This window comes from Lipophrys pholis (genome assembly GCF_963383615.2).
Source record: "Lipophrys pholis genome assembly, chromosome: 6".
Lineage (NCBI taxonomy): Eukaryota > Metazoa > Chordata > Actinopteri > Blenniiformes > Blenniidae > Lipophrys > Lipophrys pholis.
The window spans coordinates 24,273,687-24,300,853 of NC_137629.1; the positions used below are offsets into that span (position 1 = coordinate 24,273,687).

Consider the following 27,167-nt stretch of genomic DNA (forward strand, 5'->3'; position numbering starts at 1 on the left):
TTGCTAAAAACACAGAAACACGTGTTAATCAGAGTAAAGAATTAATTCTGGCAATTGATTTGCTTTTGTGAGAATCAAGTCTTAACTGTTCTCAACTGCTTTAATGTCGATTAGATCAATCTAATTAATGTAACGTCATTTCACTGGTATATGCACACACAACTGAAAATAAAGAAGTGTTCCTCATCCGTTACAAAAAAAAAAAAAAAAGATAATGATAATAATTACATTGAACACAAAAACAGGAGACCAGTCACCTTGATCGATGAAATAAAGAAATGCATCGATAAATACATAATATCAACAAACATTGTTAATTTTCCTCAAGAAACTTCAGGTATCTGCAAGGATGAACATGCTGCCAGAACTCTTCAAAACCTCCACCGAGCCACTGATGTGAGTTTCTCTGACCAAACCAGCCAGCGTGACCTCCCTGTACTGCAGCGTGGAGCTCAGCATGTGCTGTGCTTCCAACAGAGTTCAACCTGAGCACATGTTACGTGTGAAAAACTCTGCAGATACTGTGACTAAAATGAAATGTAAGAAACAATTCAACAAGCATCCACTAACTTGATCAATTCAAAAGGCAAACATCAACTGGCAAGGTTTTAATGTTTAAACAAGGTGTTAATGTTTCTCCTTCTGGGAGCCGTAAACATATAAAAGCACTCTTCTAAAGATTTTTTCAGGAAACACTAATATGTTTTCTGAGCAGGACAACGATTGATGCACTCAGAAATATTGAACTTGAACACTGTGTAATATTTAACCTAAGCTGATTTAAATTAAAAATAATAACCAATGATGGTTATAGCCTGTGTTCTGAACCATTATGCTAAAGGACATTTTTTCCCTTTACTTGGTTGCATAAAGCTTCAAGGCAAGTAAATATGAAGAAAGTAGAGACAACTTGGCACTTTATAATAGGATACTTTGTTTATTGATTGATAGTGCCCATATGTATACAGAACAATATAAAATACAATCAGCATTAAAGATAAAAACCATATCTCTTATAACCTTACAAAAATCAGTTAAATACAGAATAATATATTTATTATAAACCCATACCAATGGCGGATAAAACAAACAAAAAAAAATCACTATATTTAATAGCAATGTTTTGCTGCATGATTGTTCTTTAAATAAATGCTCAATTTAATGACAAGAACAAGTACAGAAAGTCTGGAAAAAATAAAAACAAAACAAACAAAAAGAATCTTCCCTGTGCTACCGCAAACTGACTTTGGAAACGGCAGTTCTGTTGAGCAGACACCATGTATTAAATTAAAATATAAAATGATTATTAAAGTTATGGGTTACTGGCCCACCAGGCACAGTGATTACAGTGAAATATTGGAAATTAAACTCTTTATAACTCTGTTACAAAGTCTTTGTAAAAGTTGTTATTCCTACTTTTTCTACAGGGGTGGTGAGGTAAGACGCCCCCTGTGAACACCCAGGATCCCTAAAAACAATCACCTCATGATAGTGTACATTCATAATGCACATTTGGTCCTCATATTGCACAACTGTAAACACTTCATTATGCCGTTTTTACGCTTCACCGTTAAGACTAGAAGATATTTTTGGCTCAACTTGGAATGAAGAAAAGGCACAGTAGTTACTTTGGCTGCATGAACTGTGTTTTTCATAGATTGTTACACACGGCCAAAATGCCAGCGGCCATTTCTCAGCAGTGGACTGGTCTCGTTTCACATTTCTCTTTCTTAACAGTTCATTGTAGTATATACATGTTCTTCTATTGTCTGCCTCTCAGTTCAACTCTTAAAGTCTCTCACACACACACACACACACACACACACACACACACACACACACACACACACACACACACACACACACACACACACACACACACACACACACACACACACACACACACACACACACACACACACACACACACACACACGCTCACACACATACACGCTCCACGCACACACACACGCACACACACTCACACAAACACACACACACGCACGCACACACACATATTTGCATCAAATATTTCATTGCACAATTGCACTGTAAATCTCTTGAAGCCTCTCATCTCCTCTCCTGGGCTTTGTGAACTGTAATTATTCCACTGTCACAGATTTGGCCAAGTTTCTGGGACAGTCAACCTAGAAGAAAAGAAAAAGCAGTTTGTTAAGGTAATGGACCAGTGAGTGACCTGTACTCCACAACTTCTTCTAATTATACTTTGATCATTTTGTATTTAATCCAATATTAAATTCTGTAGTTTATTTAGACAACTGAATATAATCTAATGTTGATATAGATCCATGAGAAATATTTATAAACCAATTCAAAAATCAAGCTTTTTTTATTCAACACTTAAATATGAATTGATGGGAAAAAATTACATTAACAGACACAAGTACCATAATCGTTACTATTTCTTCCCCTATTCCTGAAACTTAACTAAATTTTCATCTTATTTTTTTTTTGGAGGCATCTACTGAAAATAACCTCTTAGATACTAAAGCTGACAAAGTGTGTCACACATGGAAATGACACGGGCTGAGTTGCGTGAACTACTTACATCATATCCGCGCAGTACGGCCAAGTGGAACGACAGCAGCTGCAGAGGAATGACGCTGAGGATGCCCTGCAGACAGTCCACAATATGGGGCAGCTCGACAGTCTGGTAGGCATTCTTTGTCACCTCAGAGTCATCCTGGCTACAGATGATAATGGGTCGACCCTGATGCAAAGAGGCGGAGAGAGTTAGATCAACGTCAGTGGATGCATATTCGTTGCTCGCTGATTGTATAATTTGTAGGAAGGTGTATTTTTAGGCGCCCGGGCCTGCAGGACCGGTTTCAGTAAAATGTGTTTTGTTAGAGACACTTACCGATCTGGCAGTGATCTGTTGAAGAGCATTCTGGCACTTAATGTAGCAGGCATCTCTCATGATGACCATGATAACTGGCATGTCTTTATCGATGAGAGCCAGAGGACCATGTTTCAGCTCCCCAGCCAGGATGCCCTCCGAGTGCATGTATGTGATCTCCTTAATTTTCTGCATATGAGTGAGAGTAGAGTGGACATGTCAGTATGAAACATTACGAAAGTAAACACACATTGCAGACAGTATTATAGCTGTTACGTCATCCAAACTGCTTGCGATTAGAGAAATGAATTACAGTTTTGAAAGATTTAAACTCACCAGCGCCCCCTCTAGGCAGGTGGCATAGTTGAACCCTCGGCCCATAACGAGAAGGGACCTCTGCTGATACAGTTCATTGGCAATGGCCTTGATTTTGTCATCCAGGGACAAAACGGTCTTTATATGTTCTAGGAGGTCAAATAAAGATCAGATTAAAATCATATCGTGAGTGCATTAGTGTACATTTGCCATTTTTCACAACCTGCTAATGAACTCACCGGGTAGCATCTTGAGGTCATTGATGATCTCCAGTCTTCTCTGCTGTAGGGAGAGTCTGTCCTCACTCATCATCAGGCCAAACATTATGAGGGCCACAAATTGACTGGTATAAGCCTGGAAGACACACAGGAGAAACACTTATGTAACCTCAAGAATATAACAGTGTAATAGAAACAACCCACGCTGGAAATTAGCTGTGTGTGGCAAACTGTAGCCAGTGAGCTACAGTTTTTTTTCAAACAAACTGAGATGGTGTTTATGCTCCGAGACAGCTTGTAATTATATCAGTGGCGTCAGATTAAAAAAACAAAACTCCAAAACTTGAGAAGTTTCCATAGTATGAAGCGTACCTTGGTGCTCGCCACTCCTATCTCAGGCCCAGCGTTGATGTGAACACCACAGTCAGTCTCTCTGCAGATGGAGCTGCCCACAGTGTTGGTTATACCCACTGTCAGTGCACCTCGGTTCTTACAGTAGCGCAGAGCCATCAAAGTGTCGGCTGTCTCTCCTGGAGAAGAAAAATAGAATACATGAGCTACGGCAGGCAGTTTCTCTCAAAAGACTGAAAGAAGAATACTTTACACTTGAGATTGATTTCTCTGAAGCCAATTTTATTGTCTGCGTGTGCTGACAGTCTGCATATTGTGTGCAGTTATCACCTGACTGGCTGATAAAGAAACACACGTCGTCTCTGAAAACTGGCGTGTTGCGGTCCAGGAAATCACTCGCCAGCTCCACCATGACAGGCAGTTCTGTCAGCTCCTCCAGGATCTGTCTGGTCTGAGGCGTGAGCAAATAAAGACAGCTGTGTCATCGTCACGCTCCGCTCAGAGAGTGGAGTCACGTCTCCGTTTTGTACGGTGATGTTGGTTTTGACGAACTATAGCGTCATCCAGCCTACACCAAGTTAAAAATAAAATTTGGTGGCACTACTCACAGCCACTGCAGCGTGGAAACTTGTGCCGCAACCAATCATGATCAGCCGTCTGCAGCGTTTAACCTCTTTCAGGTGGTCTTTCAGCCCTCCCAGTACCACTGAGAAAGTAGATGACAAACAGTTCATTGTCAGCATTAATACACATTTAATGGCGACTGTACACCTCAGACAACATTTCAGTTCAGCTCAGCATCACAATGAGCTACAACCTCAAATCTTGGGACTTTATTGTGTGTGTGAAGTGAGAATTAACGGCAGAGCTGTTGCATCGAGGTCACACTATATTGTACAAGTGTACCTTATGGTATTAGCACTCTTGCTTACAACAAGACTATCCCTAGTTTGAAGCCTTCCTGTGTGGAAGTACTTTAGTTTCCTCCCACAGTGCAAAAACGTGTATGCGATTAACTGGTGCCTCTAAATTACTCAAATGTGTGAATGTCTCTATGGAATTTTCCCTTTGTCTGCCTTGTGAGGGACCTGTTCAGGGTGCAACCTGTCTTCACCCACAGTCAGCTGGGATCGCCTCTAACCTACTACCACAGCGAAATGCAAAAGCAGGAAAGGAGACGGATAGTTGGATAAAATGTACCTAATGTTGTAGCTGCCGGTTGTTTTTTGAATATGTTCTGAGAAAATGTCAATCAGAAGTGGGAACTTTATGAACGTGATGTTGAGATTATGTACATACATGCATGCATTCATACAACTGATGATAGTACTAGTGTATTACTAGTAGTATCCTGTTATCGGGATGGAAAATATGAGTGACAGATGTGGGGATGCACTGGTGAGAACATAAATATTTTAGTAACATGAGCAGTTCTATGGTTCAACTAAATCAATAATATACAAATCTGCAGTTGGTGTCACTCCATCCATTCTTTATTACTGTTTTATTCATCACGGGCTGCAGCTTATAGTAGCTGACACTTGGCAAACAGCTGGGTCCACAGACAGGTTGCCAGAATATTTTAAATGATTAATACCTGTATTTATCTAAGGAATCATTTAAATAATATGATAGCTACCGATTTTCAATTGTTGAAGACAGTGCAGATTGAGGGAAACAGTCACCTATGTTTTTGTCAAAACAAATCCGGCCTCTCATTGTGTTGACGACAGACTCGGGCTGCTCAAAGATCTCCTTCTGCATGAAGGCTTCAAAATTTCCTGAAATAAAGAAACAGCATATAAAATAAGACATGCATTATAAGCATGAAAGATAAAACACACATATGGAGTTTCTGCAAATGTGATAAATAAAAACCATAAAAATAGAAACGTTTCCTGAAGCTGCCAGCAGAGGGCGAGCAAGTACAACGAGCATTAATTGGTTGAACATTTGTTTCTTAGAGGAAGTGCTGTTGGTGCTTTTTATAATCTCTAATTACCTGTATGCATTCGATTCATTTAACTGAGCATGAATCTGATTCAAACTGAAAACGTGTCCTACCCTTCATGATCTGTTGCATCTCCATCTGCAGGGTCTGGATAGCTCTGACTGGATCATCTCCGACCTGCCGCTTCATTCTGTGGATGGACAGTTTCCCTTCTCTCACCAGCGCGATGTCATCGTCCTCCAGGTACAACACCTTGTTGGTGTGCTCGATGATGGCACTGCGAATGATTAGAAGCAGTTGTGTTGAAACGATTCCAGCATCAGTTTGATGTATTCATGTGGTACACTGACAATAGATTGTAATGGACAAATTGTAAGATTTTATTCTTGAATAATACTGGACATGTTACAGACAACTTTTTCCTCACCTAGCGTCCGATGCAAAGTAATACTCCACTGCCCTGCCGTCCCCCACGGAGTCGATAGTGTTGGAGCCTTCAGATCGGTTGTGGCTGTTTTTCTCCTGGACTCCCCCCTTGTGAACTGCAAGTTCAAAATGCAAGAGTCAGAGGTGACACATGCACTGTTTGAGAATAAAAAGATGACAATGTGCATATCACGTGACTTTTTCCCTCTTGTGTATGTGGTTGGGTGGAAACCGGTTTTTCCCGTTAGGATATTCAGCATAAAAGCCAATATACTTTGCCTCCTCTGGTATTAAAACAATAGCAGTGACACAAATAACATCTAACGCCGATTCAATAGCGTAAACCTAATAACATGCGTGCTTCGTTTTGGTATGCTTGAATAGCGCAGAACAAATAAACCTAGATGAATTGAAGGAGTGGAGCCTACGCTACGATGTCACACAGCAGAAAATAAATATTTCCTTAAGGTTACCTGATCGATTATAAACTGCATGGAAATGAATGGAAGTCTTACAGCAATTTTCAATGACAGATATTATTGCAAGGACATTCAAAGGTGTCTTGAAGAGCCACGGCACAGCAACAAAGAGCTGTGCAGAAAAACATTTATCACTCTGTGGTTTAATTTGTATTTGTCGTGACAAAACAAACAGCGAAAGTAATAAAGTACCATCTTTATTACTCAACCCACAAAAAGTGCGAGTGGAACAGATGTATGAGAAGATCAACAGACTCAAGGTATTTCTTACTTGTATTGTCATTTCCTGTTACGATCCTTTTTGTGATGTCTAGGGACACAGAGCAACAGACACTGGCCATTAAAAAAGATTTTTTTTTTTTTTTTCTTGCTCAAGCTTTAGAGGGGAAAAAAAGAAAAGAAAGAGAGAATGTGTTTTGGCTGCTCCCTTCCAGGGTCAACTCAGTGGATCGTGTGAGCCACATGTGTGATTTGGCAAAGGTTTTAAACCAAAGCCCATCCTGATGCAACCTGAGGCCATCGCGTTTCAAAACCACACTGCTTTCCTAACCTCGAGGCCTTCATTGCCCATCGACATCATCATCATCATCTTCTTCATCGTCATCTTTACAACGCAACGTAGTATTTGTCATCTATTCTCATTGTACTCTATTTTAAATATTCGTTGAATTGCGTTTGCTAAATTCAGTTTATAATTTCAGATGCATTCAATTTATTTGTTTTCTGCTACTCTAGAATCTTGTAGAAGATGATGTTGGGACTACAATCGAATCGAGGAAGTCGTCTCTGTGTGCAGTGTTGCTGTGATCACTATTTAGAGATAAGGATTGTCCATTAAGGCAAACCACCCTTCCCTTAACATATCGTCTTCAAAACAACTTTCCACTTGAAGCTTCATGAAATACAGTATATGTGCTATACAATAGAAAGAAGGGTGTTTCCAATGAGTCTGTTTTTTAACATGTTATAAAACTGGGGGGAAATAATGTCCATGCTGGGAGTCTGGAGAGCAGGGATGTGTTGTGCTTTATGATGTGGACCAAACTGTGTGCCCAGCTCATGAGTAACATGCCCTGGACCACAATCTGCTGCCGTCTTTCACACTCAGGAAAACATCCTGGTGAATGTTAATCCGCTCCACTCGTCTTCTCTTTATAATTCAGATAGCACTGAAATGTTATCCGATATATATATTTGACATGTATATAGTAACTGATGATAGTCGGGCCATGGTATCGGTATTTGAGAATGTGTGATAATAATGGCAGCAGCCTCTGTCTGAACCATTGTCTCGGAATAGAAGTTATTTACAAATACCAAACAAGATCCCCCACCCCTGAGCCAGTCTGCCTTGAACTTTGAGCTAGCCCCACACCAAACAAACAACTAACACTGATAAGAGCAGGAGGACACATTCTTGAGAAAAGTAGAGAAACATCATGAGCAGGTTGTTGCAAACTCTAAAATAATCATTAAGATATTAAGGTGGAAAACTATGAAGGTACTCAAACTAAATCGCCGCCTGCACTGCTGCTCATTCTGTGACTTTCACTTCCAACTCCTTCCAGGAAGTGCTTGAGTTTCCAAAATGCTTCATTTAAAACTAAACACAGGACTCTCTGGCAGAAACCTGAGGAGAAAGCGCTTTCTAAGAATGTTCTTTTTAAGTATCACTGCACAATAAAACCAGAGTAACCAAACGTCTTGTATCACTTGGAGTGGCTTTGGCGGTCGGTGTGGATTTTCTTCTGCAGAATCGGGATGCACAGGCGCATTGTGCTGGATTCCAGTAAGAGCTCAAAGGGAAGGTTTTTCCTTGAGAAGTTGTATAAACTCTTCTGCGTACCGTGGCGTGTAAGCTCGCAGGTTTTCCACAGCTGCTTTACAAGTAACGCCTCGTCTTTACCTTTTAGAAATTGTGTCAATTGTGTGACAAAAATTGTGAAAGTACGGTAGCTGTTATTATCATTGCCTACAACTGATAAATGTATCAGCCTAGTTTATAGCTATGATAATAAAAAATTAAAAAATCTTTATTGACCATACTTCCTTCTCTATAAACGTACAAGGAAAGGATATGCCGGGAAATACTAATCTGCTTCTCCAATCAATATCTTCTATATTCCAGACATCTATACCAGAGCTACCTGGCACACACACCTTTACTTTTGACAAAAAGTCTCGAAAATCTCACCACAAGCCGAGGTCAATTATCAAATAATACACACAATGGCATCATTTAGTATTTCCTTCATTTTCACATTGACCTATATTCCAAAGAAAAGCTATATTATATTGAATAATAATGAAACAGAACTGAAAATAAAATAGAAATAGAAGCTATGTTTCATGGTAGTCAGTTACGATTGAAGAAGTTCAGTTTCTTTCTTTTCGGTGTTAAACCAGCAGCTTCATAAGTGCTGCGGTATTAAATTTGATATCCGGGACACTCCCCTGGGGAAAAAGGACTTGCAGCTGTTTTTGCTGCTGTGTGATGTGTTGCACCTACAGCATGTCTGCACTCGGTTTTGCATGGAGGGAGAGGTTCCGGGTGCAGTGTCAGGGGACAATGGCAGACAAACACAAGAACAGAGCTCACCACTGTTGTACTGGACGGGGATCTGCTCGGTCGACAGCTCATGCTCGCTTCGCACACCAATGAGCAGCGGACTTCCTCTCCTGCAGAGACAAGAATGAGGCAAGCGGAGGGGAAGCAATGAGGGCGAAGGGGAGAAAGTGTTGGAGAAGGATTAGGTTTTGTAGGCAACAGTGTCAGACACGCTCTCTCACTTGGTGCTTTGTGGAAGTTTAAGTCACCCTGACATTTTATCCCACTGTATTATTCCAATCAAAGCACAATGCTTTCCAGGACTTCATTGAAACCATGGCTCTTTCTGTTTGTTTCTTACTGTACAGCACAGCTGCAAATTTTCTCATTTGAACAAGAATTCATTTGTGTTCACTATCCCGAGGTTGAGTCGCAAACTGAGCATCTATTCATGAACATCCCTTTAAGTTTCAGAGGCTTCCTGGAACAAACTACTCCTCATTGGCTGCTGGTTCCATGTGGGCTTCTCCGATTGGCAGGTACCGTCACATGTCTCAGGTGAGGGAGGAGGGGGTGGAGGGACTAACCTTGAAAGACAAGAAAACTTTTCACATGTATTTTGCAACCACAGTGCCAGGACAAAGCCTCCATATGGCCAGTTATTCATTATGATTGAGTTTTAAAAGCCACTTCTCACTTATCATTTTTTTTCTTTTGTCTGCTCGCCTCTTTTCCCTCTCCTTAACCCTTCTCAGGGGCTGTGATGACGCAGGGACTCTGGTTGTTTTAAGGGGTGTGGGGCTTGAAAAGGGAGGCTTGCAAACAGAAACATGTGGTCGCTATCCAATATAATATTTATGCCAAAGAGGGAAGAGAGGAGAGGAGGGGAAGCAAATGGATGACAGAAGTCTGAGTAAGAGAAGGACTGGGTGGCTCAGAAAAAGGTAAAATGGAAGAAGAGTAGAAGAAAGGCCAGAAAGAGAAACTGAGATGAAGAGAGTGAAAATCCTGCTGGGACACTGATCTCTCAGACAAAAAGTGGGCGGCGGCAAGCCTCACGAGATAATTACAAACATCTCACATCTCCCCGTCTTGGCAGACGGCACTGCCCATTCCACATACAGCGCGAACCACAACAGAATCTTTCCTACAGAAACTCGGAACACAAAGTAGGTTAACTCAGATGACAGAGATTAATGGATTGCCGGGTGTGCCAAGAAGAAGCCCTGACAATAATGTGACTGCCATATCAAAGCTGTTTGCATAAATCATAAGTTAGAGCCCACTTATCTCCCTCTCCCTCTTTCTTATGAGCGCTCTCATTTGCTCCAACAGTCTTCCTCCTTCCTGGTCAATGACAGTCCACTGAACACGGAAATATATAAAACGATATTTAAAAAAAATAAAGTAATTAACCGGGAGTTTTAGTGTGGCTCAAACATATTTCCCGAAGCTGAAGCAGGAAACTCTCTCGTCTCTCTGTTAATGAGTCACAAAGGAGGTGGTGCAAGACCAGCAGCCAAGGAGTCAGAGGCCCAGGAGACAGAACAAGAACCTAAATTCAACCTCTGGTTTTAAGATGCAGATTGTACTGACACCGACAGAAGAAAGAGCCATGTGTTCGCATGAGCAATTAAGAAAAGCACAGCAACTCGTTATTGCGAGAAAATGAGTTTCCAAACTACTTTCACCTCCAATAAAGATAAGCCAGGATAACGCGCATGCATCAAAGGGGTTTCTGGAAATCGTCTTTCCCTTTGCTTCATAGTGGCAATAAGGTGGATGACGCATCCCGGGCGAGCACGGCCCACAGAACAGACACTGGACCGTACAAGGCGTCGCGGGGTCATATTGGTGCGTGCGTGCGTATGTGTGTGTGTGTGTGTGTGTGTGTGTGTGTGTGTGTGTGTGTGTGTGTGTGTGTTACGGTGTTCAGACTGACCTGGTCGACACAGCCTCCCCAGGGAAATGACGGCTCTTAAACACCAGAGCAAAAGCACCCTCCTAACAGGAAAAAAGAAGCAGTGACAGAAGGTTTACATTTGGCTGAAAGTAAATAAATGCTGACGTGAGCTTTCAGAGCAGAGGAACAATTCAACTCCTCAGATTTGTGAAGGCAATGTAAAAGTAGGCAGGTATTCCAGGAAAGTGAGGAGGACTTTCTCCTGACTCTCTGGGGTTGGACGTTGCAGTTGAATGTTGGGAAACTGTGGGGGGCAAGCGGGAAGGGGGGGTGGGGGTGCGCTCAGAGAAATAAGACCTCTATTGTATAGCATCAGCTGTGTTTCGACAGCGGTGACTACAAGACTGCCAGTGGTGGTTAGAATAAACATGAGCGAGTGGGATTGCAGAGGTTGTGGTGTAATGTTTGTGTGGCTGTTTTAGAATATCTGAACTATCTGGTTCCCATTACTGTGGATCCAAAATGGCTGCTTCCGCCTGCCGTAGCCCTCTGACGTGAGAGTCTGAAGCTGTCAGCCATTACTCACACAATGGAAAGGGAAAAAAAAAAAAAAGCCTGTTTGCTTCATCTCATTAAAAAAAAAAAAAAAAAACTGTTTTCTGCAAGTGATGATGTCACGAGTGATGCTGTTGGGGCGGTTGCCATGGCTAATGTTTTTTGTCAGGGTGTACTGTGTTTTAATGGACAGGGATTTTAAAACACTCACACAGTGTAACAAGAGTAAATACTCATATGCGTGTGTGTGACACACTTGCTGACACGCAGTAGCATAATGTTATCCTTCATAGTTACCAGGAAGCTGCTCGTAAAAATTTCCATTTACTTGGTCGAGGGCAAAAAAAAAACCAAAAAAACCTGCGTTCTTAAATGGACAGATTTTTATTTTATTTTTTATTTTTTAATAGTGTTGCCAGAAATAAGATGATACCACCTGTGATGTGCTGTGGTGTTTGTTGTTGCTACTCACCAGCTGCTGGATGACTCTCTCTACCAGCGTGGAGAAGGAGATTTTGTCGCTCTCTCGGTTGTCATAAACGTATTTGATCAGTTTTGGGATCACTTCTGTGTCTGTCTCCGACTCAAACTCGTATCCTTTGGTCATCTGAAAAGGTACAATATACGATTTGGGATCATATAATTCATATTATTACTGAAGCGACACTGCACGTCATTGTGTAATAATGTAGGGACTTTCTAACAGATTCATCTGAAGCTTTTATATTTCTTATGGAGGGTTTATGGTAGTAGCTGGCTGTTCTTTGATTAAGATTGTTTATTGGAGGCTGTAAAAGATAAATCATTGTGCAGGACCTTTAAACTAATTCATGAACACAAACAATCACAAAATCAATGATAAATAGCTATTTAAACAACTGACTCTGTAACATTTTAAACATTTCTTGTATAATAAAATCATAGAAAGATATACTAACCACATATGAAGTAATACACAACGTCCTAACTGATTAACACAACCCGATTCACTTAACTCTGGACACTCCAGGTCTGGTTGTGCGAGAAGTTACCCAACATTATCCTGAAGTGACAAACGTCTCTAAATCTTAAAATCTCCCTTAACTACTTTTAATTCGTCTCAATTACACTCTAAAATGTACATTTAATGCCACGACCCAGAAACATTTCTTCATCTTTACACACGTGGCTCTTGCAATTGGGCTACCATCAAAGCTACCAGGTGGAAAATTGTATATAATTATAAAACACAAGCTTTTGATGAATAATTTGGGAACAAATAGTTGGAACTCCAACTTCGGTAAAAAGCTAAAAAAAAAAAAAAAAGCAACAAGTTATTGTGGGCTGTTTCATCCAGCTCATGTTTCTTAGAAAAGGTCTGATGACTTAAATCAAAAACAAAAAGCTGTTTCATGAAATCAAATATCCACCATCAGAAGAGTCACTTGAAGAAAGAAAGACAAAAGATTTGTAACTGCCCAATTTTTGTATCTGGACAAATGTGATAAAATGCTGTTTTTAATGCATCTTGGGCCTGATTTGTACCAAGTTAATTTTACTGCGGAGAACAATGGCCCCAAACATGCAACCAAAGTACCAAAAAAAACAAAGTAAGGCAATATGTGTTTGGTAAATATTTTGGTGAAAATACTTCTTGGCATATACACAGTGGGGCAGTGGTCAGCACTCTTGCCTCACAGCGAGTTTGTTTTGAAACTGAGTCGTGGCTTCCTGTGTGAAGTTTGCATACTCTCCCAATGCCTGCACTGTCCATAAACATGCACATGAAGTTAATTGGTATCTCCCAATATTCTGTGGGAGTGAACGTCACTGTAGGACTCTCTTTACATTTGGCTTGTGCGCTGGTGACTTGTCCAGGATGTAATGCACCTTCACCTACATGCAGTTGAAATAGGCTCCAGTATCCCATAAATAAGAGTTGGATAAAAACGTACACATGAGAACAGATTGAATTTTTTTTTTTTGTCAATAAATCTCTTATTTTCTTTTTCAATAAAGCTACATTTGTATAAAAACATGCATGTGTATACCCATCAAGAAATGACTCTCTTTGCAGAGCGATTGAAGAAACGGGACTTAATGGCCATTTAACAATTTATTCCTCAATAGAAGGGAGCTTCAATGGCGTGTTGAAAAACTATTAGAGGCCAAAACAGCCTGGCACCTCCTCCTCTTGGCACTCTTTCGATTTCCTCTTCAATCATAAAAGCATTGATTCATCTACCAGTCTATAATTGGCAGTGTGTTCTCCTCAAACATGCGATGGGTGTGTATGGGATGATATGAAGAGACAGGAGGATTTGAATAAGCTTCAGTCACAGATGACCTGTCGTTACTGCTCTAGAAACATTCTTGCAAAGTTTCTTAAAACAGTGTGCATGTGTCCAAGAAGAAAAATAAATCCCCCTGAACGTATTCGTCCATCTTTGATAGACAAGTGAAATTTATACAAAACAAACCCCCCTAAATCAGAGCTTTGAAATAGTCTGCCTTGTGTTCGGACTTTCACAAGTGAGATAAGATCAGTTTCATCACCGAGTGATCTGTGCACGAGGAAAACGAGGCCCGTGATTGTAACGTGACATTGATGTTGCTTGTACTGAAGGCGAGGACTCACCAGGTACTCCTTCAGCTCCTTGTAATTGGTAATGATGCCATTGTGGACGACGACAAACTCTAAAACAAACAGCAGTAGGGAGAAAGAGAGGGATCGGAGGTAAGTGCCACACTAATTGTCTCATGAAATACAAAATGCAGCAACTACTGCAATACTACAGCTTTACGTCCTAGCGATTGGTCTGCATCCGATTTGACAGCCTCTCGTCGATGCTGCGCCGCGACGTTCCGTCAAAAGAATCGTTTTAGCATCGTTTCACGTTAAAAGGTTGGCTTCACTCCAGTGTAAACAATCGCGTACAAATGCACAGCATATTATTCTTTCCAATGGGTGTATATTTGATTAATAAACTAGAAAATGCCACAGGTGTATCCACTCATTTCACAATACCAACACGGTTTTCATTGGCATTTAAAGACAATAAAAACACCATATATTTAGAGATTAAATGTCAAAGACATTACTTGGCGTTGGCTTTGTTTTGTTTTAGGACATAGACAAAAGAAAAGAACATGATGGCTCGTGAAAAAAATGAGAACAGGAGAACACGGCAACAATCAGGAGGATGACAAATGACAAATGAATTCATTTAAGTCACCGCCTAAAATCGGGGGAGGCGATACTGCTGCATTAGTCCTACACATTTACAGGTTATATGAAGGTACATCAGCGCGTTACCGTTGTCCTTGTCGGAGCGGTGAGGGTGGCTGTTGAGAGCACTGGGTTCTCCGTGCGTCGCCCATCGAGTGTGAGCGATGCCAAAGTGTGTGGTCAGTTCTTCGTCCAGGTCCAGTGAGTCCTTTTCTGATCACACAAAGCACAACCACAACTTGAGCATTGGACTTTAAGGAAAGGTGAATGCAGCACAAGATGTCCAAGAAAAAGAAGCATGGTGCTTTTAGCGCTGGAAAAAAACATCTTCGCAAGACAGTCACTGCAGAATAGTAAAAGCACATCCTGAAAAATAGATTAAAATGTGCTTAAACTCACTGTACAGCTCCTCATCCAGAGCCTTGACCTTCCCTGTCTTCTTGAACAGATGGATGGTGTTGCCATTGATGTCGGTGGTCGACTTGTTTGGGCCGTCCACGGCAATACCTGAAAATAGACAGGAAGTGAGGGCATGTACTTTTATTTTATACAGAAAAGCTATTAACACAGACATATAAAGTTCATAGGCGCTGAGGGGACACAATAATCTTCCTCACAAAACAATAGAAAGGTTAATCGTGAAAGCCCAGAGGAGTAACTCCAGTAACCAAAGTAAGATGGTATTTAATTTATCAGAAAGTAGGATATTGTTTATGATTTGGGTGTGACTGCATATGACTGCATCCAGCAAAAGCAGCCTTATCCTGCTCAAATAGGATGAACAAACAGAAAGAATGCCAGGCCGTGTTTGTGAAGAAAAGATACAAGTGCTGATAGGCCCTGCTTCAGAAGTCACTGTTACCTCCCAGCACATGATTCCAGTTTGTTTGTGCGTCGGTCACTCCTCATTAATGAGGGGAGTGACCGGCTGCTCAGTGTGCCAACGGCTAAAGGCAATGATAGATTCTTTCAAGGTCCTCCTGAAGTGTGTGTGTGTGTGTGTGTGTGGGGGGGGGGGGGGGGTCAATGAATGACATCAGTTTGGTGGTTTGGTCAAGACAAAACACCTTTTTGCCTTAAGTACAGAGCAGCTCATATTCTTCATCTCAACAAGCAGTTATATGAAGGAAGTTATATTTCTGGTTTGGCTTTATGGGTGATTGTGTCACTGCCTGATGACGATCAAATGCTATTATCGGGCCTTGGCTGTCACCTGACACACCAGTTTTTCTTCATTCTACAAGCCTCTGAAAGGTTTCGGGTGTGCAAATGACCTTAGAAATAACTAATAAATTGATCATAGACGACAGTATGCACAGACTGCGGCCACCTTTCATGTTTTTAATTTTGGAATTGACAAGTTAACTTTTACTATTCTTGAAATATAGTGTCGATTTTGTATCTTGAGTGGCATAATGAGGAGCACTATAATTGTCCGTGCAGTATTGACATGTGACGGTATTACTATCTATACGTGGAATATTTTTTATTCTTAAACTATCAGAGTTGATTCCACTTGTTCATATCCCTCATAATTATTTAAGAGCTTTGGCTTTAACTGAGTGGAGAACAAGGCTGTGGTAAGTATTTGGGTGAGGCATGTAATTATAATGGCATACGTAGCAGTTACGTGCCAATTACGTGACCTGTCACTTTTGATCTCGGGGTTTGTGAGGACATACGGGTTTGTGACCGTGCAGGAATTGCATTGCATGCATTTGGCTTTGTGTATGTCCTCACAAACATAGCTCGGCAAATGTGTGCGGCTCTGTGTAACCGTGTGTCTTACCTGCTGAATCGTACCCTCTGTACTCCAGCCTCAGCAGTCCCTTTACCAGCGTCTCAAATATCTCCTTTCTGGTGCGTGGCACACAGTAATTCAGGTAGGCAAAAATCCCTTTGGGAGAGGGAGAAACACAACTTCAATCCTCTGAGAGCCATGAGGCTGAGGAGCTTTATACATTTGCAAAGTGTAGAGTAGAATATTTTTAGTGTCTTAAGGCAAGGCAGGTTTATTTGCACCATTCATACACGAGGAAATTCAAAAGTGCCTCACAAAGGAATACATAAAATTACATTAAAAACATAGACATTAAAAAGAGATATGAAGAAAATAAAAGAGCGTCTTAAAGAAAAAAAAAATCTATTAAAACTGGAGAATAAATATAAGTAAAATCATGCAAATAAAAATGCATTTAGAATAGTGACAAACGTGAATGATTAAAAGGTGTTAGTGTATTAAATCAGGAGAATGTAGCAGTGAACAATGATATTTTCAGCCCTGATTTAAACAAGTTGGGGAAGTTTATGAGGTGCATATAAAGTGAATATAAACTAAACGCTGTTTCACTCTGTTTTCTTCTCTGGTTCTGGTACCACACAGCGTACACTGAAGCAAAGTTGTGACAGTTATGGCTCATAAATCTTTGTACATAAATTAGTATATTCGTGTTACTAGGAAGTGTTAGGACTCCATGGATCAACAGTAAAACGTGTCAGGGTATTTAACCCCTTGCTTCCTGGCGTATTTCACTGCCTTAATGGCATCCACGCAATATAATGTGGAAAGTTAATACATTACAGTGACATTGCATCCTCACTCTTCACATATTCATGCTGATGGGAAACGATTTCTGTTTACAGCGTCCAACAAAAAAGATCCCAGAAATATAAATCATCAAATCTTATGTTTAAATGTATAACTTTCTGTGTGTGTGTGTGTGTGTGTGTGTGTGTGTGTGTGTGTGTGTGTGTGTGTGTGTGTGTGTGTGTGTGTGTGTGTGTGTGTGTGTGTGTGTGTGTGTGTGTTTGTGTAGGAATGTCCCTCCCGGGCAGCTCTGCTCTCGCAGGCACACAGCTGACCATTGACGGACGCACATTGCGCGCAGTGTTTGGATCGGCCAGGTAGCAGGGTGCGGTAAAACCCCTGCAATCTGGGTCGCTTTCCTTGCAGTCGTGACGTCGCAAAGGGTAAAAGATTTACTTAAAGCCGAAGGCTAGTGTGTCCTTGCTCAGAAAGACTGTCGAAAAGTGTGTGATTGCCCGTCGATTACGACTGAAGTCAACACTGCGAAGGTTTAATAGGCGGGTGAAAGTAACTTTAGAAACACATGGAAATGCCTCTCCATTAAATCTTATGTTGACCGTAAATGTCACGGCTGCCGTTCACATCCGTACACAAAACTCTGACACGTTGCAGTCGTGCGTAAAGATCTTCACGCTCATCAGAAAGCGCGTAGTAGTGATTCGTACTTACTGCTCGTTTCAATGTTTCTTACTTCCGTAAGATGAGAAACAACATCAAATGTTAACCATTGATTCAAGCTTGCGGATCGTGTCTTTTTTTTCTCACGAGTTTATAATCGAGGCATTGAGAGGCGGACTGGTGCGCGCCACAGGAGCTACGCGGTCTTCCCAACAACTTTAAAAACGCTTCAAGTATGAAAGAAACCCTTACCACACATGACTCAAACTTTGTTGGTTTGTTGCTGGAAGAGATCGTGAAAGATGTCGTCCTGTCTTTCCTCGGTTCGGGTGATGCTTGAGCCTCTCCGGTGATAAATCCAGTCGGACTGCGCTGCGCTCCCTCCCCCTGCGCGTTAAAGGGCTTTAAATGGAGACGCAGCGGCCACACCTCCTGGAGCACCTCCCAGGTCCACCGAGCGACATCCCGCCGCCTCGCAGGTGTTCACCGCTGCACCGGGCAGAGATGGGCAGCTCAATCAGCTGTTTGTCAACCCACCTGTTCACGTCAGCTGCACCAACAGTCAAGTTTTACTTTGATTTACTCGGCCGTCTGAAGTGGAGGAAAGTTAACTTGAACTGTTTTTATCCAACACAAGCAGAAAACAGTCAGAAACGACTCTGTAGTCTTTTTAAAGCATGAATATGATGTGGAAGGAAGCGTGATTGTGTTTTCTCATATAGGTGTAACTATGGTGATATAGTTTCGATTTAATTACACTTTCTGTGAATTACTTTTTTTTTTTTTTTTAACCACTGCTGTCGATCAAGGACTGATTTTCTTGTAAATTCTAAATATTTTCTTCACTGTGGTGTAGTGGTTGGCTCTCTCACCACACTACAAGAATATCCCCGGTTTGATTCCAGGGTTTTCAGTCTCCCTGTGCTTGTGTGGATTTCCTCGCACACTCGATAGGAAGCTACTTGACGCTCCAATCCCTCACTGCCATAAGTTGGATCTAGAAGGTATATGGGTCTCCATCACTACATGAGGAGTCTGTTTGTAATCAAACTTTGTTGTTAAGGACCTTCAGTTATACATGCCAAAGAACAATTTGTGACAAAGAAATGAGTAAGTGAGACAGACGTAACTCGAGTGCCAAAGAATGGGTTTTCTGCATGACTATATCAAGGGAAGTTGTTCCGCCAGCAACAGAAAATATTCAGGGAATATTCATGAGCCACATGTTTTGTGTCTCTTGACGCACGTATGGTAAAACAACAACAACAAGCTTTACCTTGACTGGACCTTGATACATTCGATACACGACTCTTCATTATCCACTGACTCTGTGTTTGCCTCTGGCCAGTATCACTGCAGGTTCACGAGCTTTACTTTGTGCTCTATTGAGGTCAACCCTCCACCTTATTATATTATCTTGCATGACAAGTCTGCTCTTTCCTGATACCATCAACCCCAATCAGGACATCTTGTTTGGATTTTAAGAGGCAGACGTAAAACCTTTGAGACAGCAGTGGCAGATTAACAGAAGTGAAATAAATCAATCTTTATTTCTTTGTTATTTGAGGCATACACATCAATTTGATTTTTAGGGGTGTTTTCTGTCTTCAGTGACTTGAAGTTGAAAAGACTGTATGTTCAAGAAGTGAGAGGGTAAACAATTTGCACACGTGGTAGGAATAGTGGCTGTATACTCAGTAAATTATGTAAAAGAAACAAACCTATTACATGTTTCCCTCTAACACTCAGTAGTGCACAGTAAACCTGAATCAATGATATTCATGTAAAACATTAAACTGTTCTAAAATTAGTAATAGAAAATAATTTGAAAGAATTTCAAACTGTTAAAGCCAAATAAATCAAAAAAAATTAAGGTTTACAACAGATACACATTTTCTTATTGACATTTCGAGACACAAAACGTCAATTAAACGCCTTTACCACTTTATTCGAATCCAAGGTCGCTGAGGACAAGAGCCAATCTACCTGACCCTGGGTGAAGGCATTGGAACATTTTTTCTGAGTTACCATTTATCTTTAAATGAATGAGTTTGGACTGGAGTACTGGAGAAATAAACACACCCACAAGGGGATAAAACTCCTCTAGACTGGAGTCTGTGCTACGTTATGTCCTGAGACTGAACAAAGAAAACTAATTTCACCACTGGCTGAATGACGCTGCTTTGTTTATTGTGTGGACAAATGTTCTTTTAACACTCAGAGTGTGTTAAAAAAAACAAAAAACAACGTCTAAGAAGTTTTTCCAGCAGAAGAGTCATGCACTTACTGAAACTTGTCAGCTCGTTCAATTTGATTAGACCTTCTGCTTCCTCTACCCAGAGTGCAAAGGTCCAGTCAGAGCTTTCATCTGATGCCAGGGCAGCATGCGATATAAATGAAATCACGAGCTCGTGCTTGGCTTATATTTGAACTGAGGTTGTCACCTGTATGAATCAGGAAATGTCTCCTTGACATTGGACCTAAAGATTGGACCGAGAAGTCCTGCCATCGCCATCATCCAGCTACACCAAGAAAAGGGCCTCTCAAGTTGATAAAAGCGCAGATGAAATGTGAGCGGGTGTGTTTCCTCTGACCACATCATGTCCACTTACAGTCCATGTCCATGCTCGAGGAATGTGCCGGTGTCTGGCCAAGTCATACGCCTCACTTTGCTTTTTCCAAACCACATTGGCCCATATGTTACCTTCCTGAAGAAAACCAGTACACCAGTTTGTATATTGATTCAAGGAACATGATTGTTATTTATGTGGCACTCCCTTTACGCCTGCCTTAAATCGAACGCGTTTTTCAGCACAGAAATTCTCGGCATGATACTTACAAGTGCAGTATCTTTGCGAGCTCCTTTTTCTCTGTGTTTCACTTGCTCATCCAGGTAGTTTGTGTTGACAAATGTAAGCGTGTTTGTTGGATGTGCGTGAGTGAGAATCAGTGACAGGAGCCGGGGGCCTACATTCCTCCCGTGGCTTAGCGGATTAAAAGGTATAATAATTATGTGGCTATCGTGATGATCTTCTCTCGTGAGCTTTACTCAGAGATCAAAGGTTCTTTAATGACGACATTGATATAAAATGATGACCTTAAAAGAAGGCTTCCTCCCGTGTGCTCACTCCTGCTTCTTGAGCCTTTCAAACCTCTCACGTTTATTGCGTTGACCTAATCTACGTTATCTTTTAACTGATCACTCCTCTCTGCCCATTGCTGCGGTTTACCACCACTTACGGTAACCGGGTGGTAGAATACCATGCAAGTATATTATACTCTACCCAGATGAACCTGAAATGAATCACAACACGTAGTCACAAGGCAAAAAATAATTGGTCTGTTTCAGATATCTATTTTTTCACGTAGTTGAATATGGATGATTATTAAAGCTCATTATGAGTCAAGGCATGTAGTCAAAAGGAGACGGAGACACTTTAGTTTCATCATGAGGAAACTTTGGAAACTTTGGCTGCTTGAGTCAGATTAGAAAATATTATGAACTTTGGTCAATTGCAAAGTGTCTTGGGTATTGGATTCAGCACATCCAAGAAATGACCCCCTCCACCCCCACCCCCAAGACACACACACACACACACACACACACACACACACACACACACACACACACACACACACACACACACACACACACGCATGCACAGTGAAGTGTCAAACTCCAGCAGCACAGCTTGTCAGCACTGTTTGGAGACGTGAGGGCACCGGGCGGATGTAGCTGGTGAGTTGAGCACCTCCAGCTGACTGGGGAGTGACATAGTGTTGCAGGATTCTCCTCCTCCACATCTGCTTCGTGTTAGAGCCCGGAGGCCAGCACAGAAGGGCCCACCAGTGTTTCTCGGTGGGGGATGGCAGGAGAATGCCTATTGAACAGCACAGAGACCAACAGTCTTGATGGGCAGAAGCTGGAAACCGGGTTAATTTCAATTTTTTTTTTTTTAAATGTTTGAAGCACAACAAAGTCAAGACATTAAAAGTTTCGAACTGAAATAGGATATTCTACCAACATGGACATGCACAGCAGCGTTTAGACAATGTATTGTGACGTTTCGCAGATGAACTTTTATCGTAGACACCTAAAGTCACATTGGAGGAAACAACCAAACAGTCTCCTGCTCAGATACTGCTCAGCTCCATAAAAATGCAGGGGGCTCTTTGGGGACGCAGAGATGCTGTAAGGGGGCCACGTCTTTACAATTTACGAGGTACAGAAGTTTGCTATTGCGTAACAAAAGCATAGTGATTTGATTTGTGTGTGACCTACATCAGTGTTGCTGGCCATTGGGCTGTAATCTTATCCCCAGGAGGTGGGCATGATTGATGTTTACTTTCACGGGATACCTGAGGACAAACATGAGCTCTGCTAACGTCCCAGTGCCCCCACCCCCCCCACCCCCCCAACTCAGCGGGTTCACTTCTGGGCCAGCTCACTGTGAATCACCCCCAGATGTGGTTCTGGAGCTGGATGGTGTGGAGTATGACACAATGACCCACCCAGCAAACGTCAAAGGGGCCGGCCTTCAACTCCCTAGTTAGAGTTTGTCACCCCCTGTGAGAATAACTACATGAACACTGAATTAATTGCACATTGTTCAATGTCACTACTGTTGTTGCCGTTAACTTAGATAGGAGACATTGTCGAGAAAACACAAAAGCCTTAAATGATAAGTGATATCAGCAATAAAGTCTTGTATGACTTTATCTTATCGCTTTCTTTAAAGACCTTACTTAAAGCTTTCAGGGCTTATCAAGTAACATGTCATGTTCGGCTATAAAGAAGTAAACAGGTTCTGTGTGTGTCAAATATCAGCAGCCCGACATCTGTTCATTTCAGAATACCTGAAACTAATGAGACTAATTCTCCGGGTATTGTAACTGTCTGCATGTGTTTCTGTCACAGCGACAGCGGCAGGGAGCAAGTTCGCACTATCGTCCTCGGAGAGGAACACTGTACATAACTCATAGTCCTGTATCAGTGGCACACGCTAATCTTTAAAAACAGGGGGACAAGGGAGGAATAACTCCTTTGTAAACTTTCATAGACGCCTTGTTTATTTCCCCGTTTGACCACATCTGGAAATCAAAAGGTCTCGGCAGGGTGTCTGAAGCTGAAGTAATTATTCTGGGGTTGTTGAGGAAGGAACAGGGCCGGCCTGCTTGTTTAGGGTTCAGATGAGTAAGTGCGTGAATCCAGTCCCGTTGTGGATGCAACAGTGATGTTTGTTTGGGTGCGCGGTCACTCCGACAGGGTGGCGGCTGCCATTGCACATCTGTGAGTAAAGCTGAGGGACTTTTGTGGGATCAGGGAAGAGGCTGGGGGTGGGAAGCAGGGCAAAGCAGTGTGTGTGTGTGTGGGGGGGTGGGGAGTGGGGGGGGGGGGGGGGGGGGGTTACACAACCACGTCATGTTGGATCCAGAGAGAGCACCATGTGTATTATGTCATGACTGCTGAGGCACTCCACCCTTCGCTCTACGCTTCCCCATTTCAGACTCTCCCTCACTCCTCCCGCCCACGACTCTTTCTTTTTGCACTGGGTGTTGTGAGTTTCGTCTCTGACACAGCCAGCTGTTTGTGGATCAGGTTACATGCCTCTCGCAAAAATGTGACCCGGGACCGAACATCTCCATCTGCGTTCTCAGCTTGAACCGAACTCCTCCACCAAATCGCTGCACTTCCTTCACCTCTTCCTCCCTCTTGCCTTTCATCTTCTGTCCGTCCATCACTTTTTCTGTCCCTTTCCAGCTTTCTGTCCCTACTTGTCTGCCTCATTTGATCTTCAAACTTTGCTCCCGCACCACCTGAAATCCTAACACGGGAGCTCCTAAGCTGTAATTAGGCGGAGGAGGGGTCTCAACGGGGGCTCGAACAAGTTACCTCAACGTGACGTTGTTACTCAGGAAAAGTTCTCCTAAGGTTTAAAAATAAAAAGAAGTTCAGCTCACTGATTTGTACCAGTGTTCATGGTATCCCTGCCAGATGAGGTCAGACTCCCATCCTGTTGTCTCCGTTTGAGACACAGCAGACAGACACTGAACTGTGTGCTGCACATCAAGACACAACACACTGCGATTGCCCCTCGTGGAAAACACAATAAAAAAAATAAATAAAAAAAAGGACCTCAGGACCTCATACCTGATGAGAAATTGAACAATCCTCTAAACACATCCAGTTCATGGCTACAATTGGAGGGTGAGAACTCTGACGTTTCCCCCAGCAGGCTCGTTGTCTCAACGCAAAACATCTCAGCTCCAACGAGAGAACAGCAGGTCAGCTGGTTGTCTTAACCAGAACACAATCGGTCATCCTGACAAACAAATCAAACCAGTATGTGTGTAGTCTGATTTGATAGCGAAAGCCGAGTATAATAACACTGACCAAACTGTGTTGTTTGTCAGATAAGTGAGTTTCCAGGAGTGCGCCTGTCACTCTGTCAACTAAATGGTGAGAAAATCGACAGGAGCACTGGCTCCTGCATAGTTTCATACTTTCCAGGTAGAAGGCCCCTCAAAGCAACTGGATCAGGTCCATTGGACTTGTTCGTGTGTTGGAAGATCCTTTTTGTTGCCCCTTCCCAACTATTCTGAGAGGTGCCACTGCTATCAAGCTGAAAATGAAGTATTCCTTTTAGAATTATAAAACATCTTGCGTCCAGCATGTTTATTACTCTAATGTGAATGCATTTTTGTGTTGTGCAATTTGCACATCATTGTATCCATTTTTTTTTCTCAGAGTCACAACATTTACTGGAATTGGTGTGGTTGGTATTTGCATTATAAAAGGTTTCTGAATCTGGTTTTTGTCTGAAGTCTTGCACTTATGAGTCATACTACAGTTTTAGAGTAATGAGCTTGCATGATTCAGGAACATTACCTAATACTTATAACAAAACAAAGTTAATAATAATATACAATCTATAAAAGGCTACGTAGGGAGCATTTCCCCACCTTTATTTGCTTCTGTGCTCGCTCAACTAGTTTAAAGAGCATGCGTACCCTGCAATCTTACGCGTACCTCGTGCGCCCTCTTCTGGCCAAACATTGTAAACATTTCAGCACACGGTTCAGAGCTTTCGTCACGGTATCATGGGAACGAGAAAGGTCAGGGTGTAGAAACGAGCAACATTTTGATTTGTATTGGCAGTACCGCAGAAGCTTTTTTCTTTACAGTTAATGAATGTGACAAAGAATGTGAAATTCATAGTGTCAATAATACATCGTAAATGTGATATAAATTGTATGGCATAGAATGTATAATGCAAGTTATTTTTTTTTCCTTCTCATTGACGTGCATGCTTTAGTGACATAAGAAACCAGAGTACCAGTGCTGCTTGTTGCAATTAGTTTTATTTGCACATGGAAGTGGGAGGGGATCTCCCTTGTGCAATTACTTTGTGGAATTAATCAACTTCCAAGAAGTTTCAGAGAAAATTAACATTTGAATGCTATTTTCTTATCTTGCTAAAGTGAATATCGCAAACCATAAATGACTCAATACATTGTACTATCAGACATTAAAAAAAACAAAACAATTAAACTTTGTTCCATAGATTAACATTGATGTTAACCCGCAAGTCAAACATTAGCGTGCGTTTTCCAAGTAGAGTTGCATGGGATGAAAATGTTTAGAACCCAGAAGCACACTATTGCCGAGTCTGCAAAGGACACAGAAGCAATAGTTGGTGCCGGTCCTACAAGACCTTATCTAAAGTTGAAAATTCTTGAACAAAACAAAACATGACATCATGTCAGTGATTCACGGTCAAGTAAAATTAGAAAACGCTCTCTTACATTGTAGCAAAGGAAAAAAATATATATAAAAAAATCAACTAAACTTAGATGGCAGTGACGCCAGAAGCCGAAAAAAGTTGAGGCACAGAATCAAGTCATAACCTCACACTCAACTCTGCATGCTGACAGAGAAACACACGACACAACTATCAATCAGAGCTCTTCTTCAGATTAAAAACAATATATACACAAGAGTGGCGGGCATCCGAGTGTCGAAAACTGGAACAGCTTGTCAGGTTTTATACGAGAGGCTGAAGGCCTGACAAGCCATCACAACTTTGATCTCATGACGTCGCCGACAGCGTGATGAAGACGGCACGGCGATAAACGCCAATGCAGCCAGAATATGTTACAGATAACAACAATAATACAAAGCTGTACAATAATAAGGATGACAAAAGAAGTTGCTCGGTTTGGCTGTTTTTGACCAATGGGACAGGGAGGGGTGGACATGGACATGGACATGGACTTCTAGAAGACAGCATTGGATCCACTGGGTGGGACAGTCCAGTCATGTCTCTGTGGCTGGTCAGCTATAGTCGGACCAAACGTTACTCACAGGCCTTCTGGATTTCTTGGTTTTTATAGAAATCCTGCCTATTGGGCACCGAAATTAAACACATTTTGACTGTTTCCACACAAAAAAAGCAAACTACTTTAAGGAAAGGTGAAGTCTGTGGACCAAGAATTAGTCCCACACCTGAGCAGGTTAGAAATCAGTCTGATGGAGAGATGAGAGCAAGTTCAACTTATTGTTCGGTGCAAGTTGAACTCACTTGGACTTGCTCACATCACTGCGTAAGACTTCTTTCAAAGTCGTTTGGTGCATTTTGGGGTAAAAACAGTCCAAACGTGTTTAATTAGGTTGTTTGCAGGTATAAATATGAATGATCAGCAGTATTTCTACACAAAACAAGAAATCCGGGAGGTGTCGGAATAGTTTTTGGTCTGACTAATACTATTGGCAGTCTTCCGTCAATTTGTAGACGGCCAGAGGAGAAAGAGGACGGGGAGAGAAGAAATGAACGACCATGAAAAAGAAAACAAAGTTAGAATGCGGATGAGAGGAGAAACGGGCCAGCTCCTCGGTTGTCAGAAGCCTGATGGTGTCAAAATGTTCATGTCCCGGGGTTTGAGTTTGTGCTGCCGCGCGGGCAGTTGTTTAGTTTCAGCTTGAGAGATTTCAATCTTCGGGGGCATGAACTTGGCCAGGTCGTCCATCTTCAGCTTGGTCTGGGTGTTGCTGCCATCCATGGTGGAGGACTTCTGCAGGCCGAAGCTGGACTGCAGTGCGAAAGCTGCAGGACAGAGCGGAGACGGTGAGAGACGGAGACCCAGTCTC

General features: G+C 41.9%; 1 protein-coding gene across 3 annotated transcripts in view; it reads right to left on the reverse strand.

Annotated features, from left to right (window-relative positions):
- Positions 1-913: 913 nt before the first annotated feature.
- The window catches only part of gfpt2 (glutamine-fructose-6-phosphate transaminase 2), a 34,414-nt gene continuing 8,160 nt past the window's right edge, over positions 914-27,167 (reverse strand). Inside the window, exons 1-20 of one of the 3 annotated variants that reach the window (XR_013935432.1) lie at positions 18,272-18,401; positions 16,604-16,711; positions 15,214-15,321; positions 14,902-15,027; positions 14,224-14,282; positions 12,079-12,213; positions 11,091-11,152; positions 9,200-9,279; positions 6,123-6,237; positions 5,809-5,972; positions 5,430-5,525; positions 4,353-4,450; positions 4,075-4,195; positions 3,766-3,923; positions 3,415-3,529; positions 3,197-3,324; positions 2,882-3,049; positions 2,570-2,731; positions 1,865-2,147; positions 916-1,797 (exon numbers count right to left, since the gene is read on the reverse strand). Coding sequence is in view for 2 of the 3 variants with exons in the window: in XM_080465871.1 (XP_080321997.1) it covers positions 2,103-2,147; positions 2,570-2,731; positions 2,882-3,049; positions 3,197-3,324; positions 3,415-3,529; positions 3,766-3,923; positions 4,075-4,195; positions 4,353-4,450; positions 5,430-5,525; positions 5,809-5,972; positions 6,123-6,237; positions 9,200-9,279; positions 11,091-11,152; positions 12,079-12,213; positions 14,224-14,282; positions 14,902-15,027; positions 15,214-15,321; positions 16,604-16,711; positions 18,272-18,278 (2,055 nt within the window). In the remaining variant the exon portion in view is untranslated. Of the gene's footprint in view, positions 2,148-2,569; positions 2,732-2,881; positions 3,050-3,196; positions 3,325-3,414; positions 3,530-3,765; positions 3,924-4,074; positions 4,196-4,352; positions 4,451-5,429; positions 5,526-5,808; positions 5,973-6,122; positions 6,238-9,199; positions 9,280-11,090; positions 11,153-12,078; positions 12,214-14,223; positions 14,283-14,901; positions 15,028-15,213; positions 15,322-16,603; positions 16,712-18,271; positions 18,402-27,167 lie in introns of those variants that run through there. The other 2 variants (XM_080465871.1, XM_080465872.1) reach the window with 2 other exon arrangements.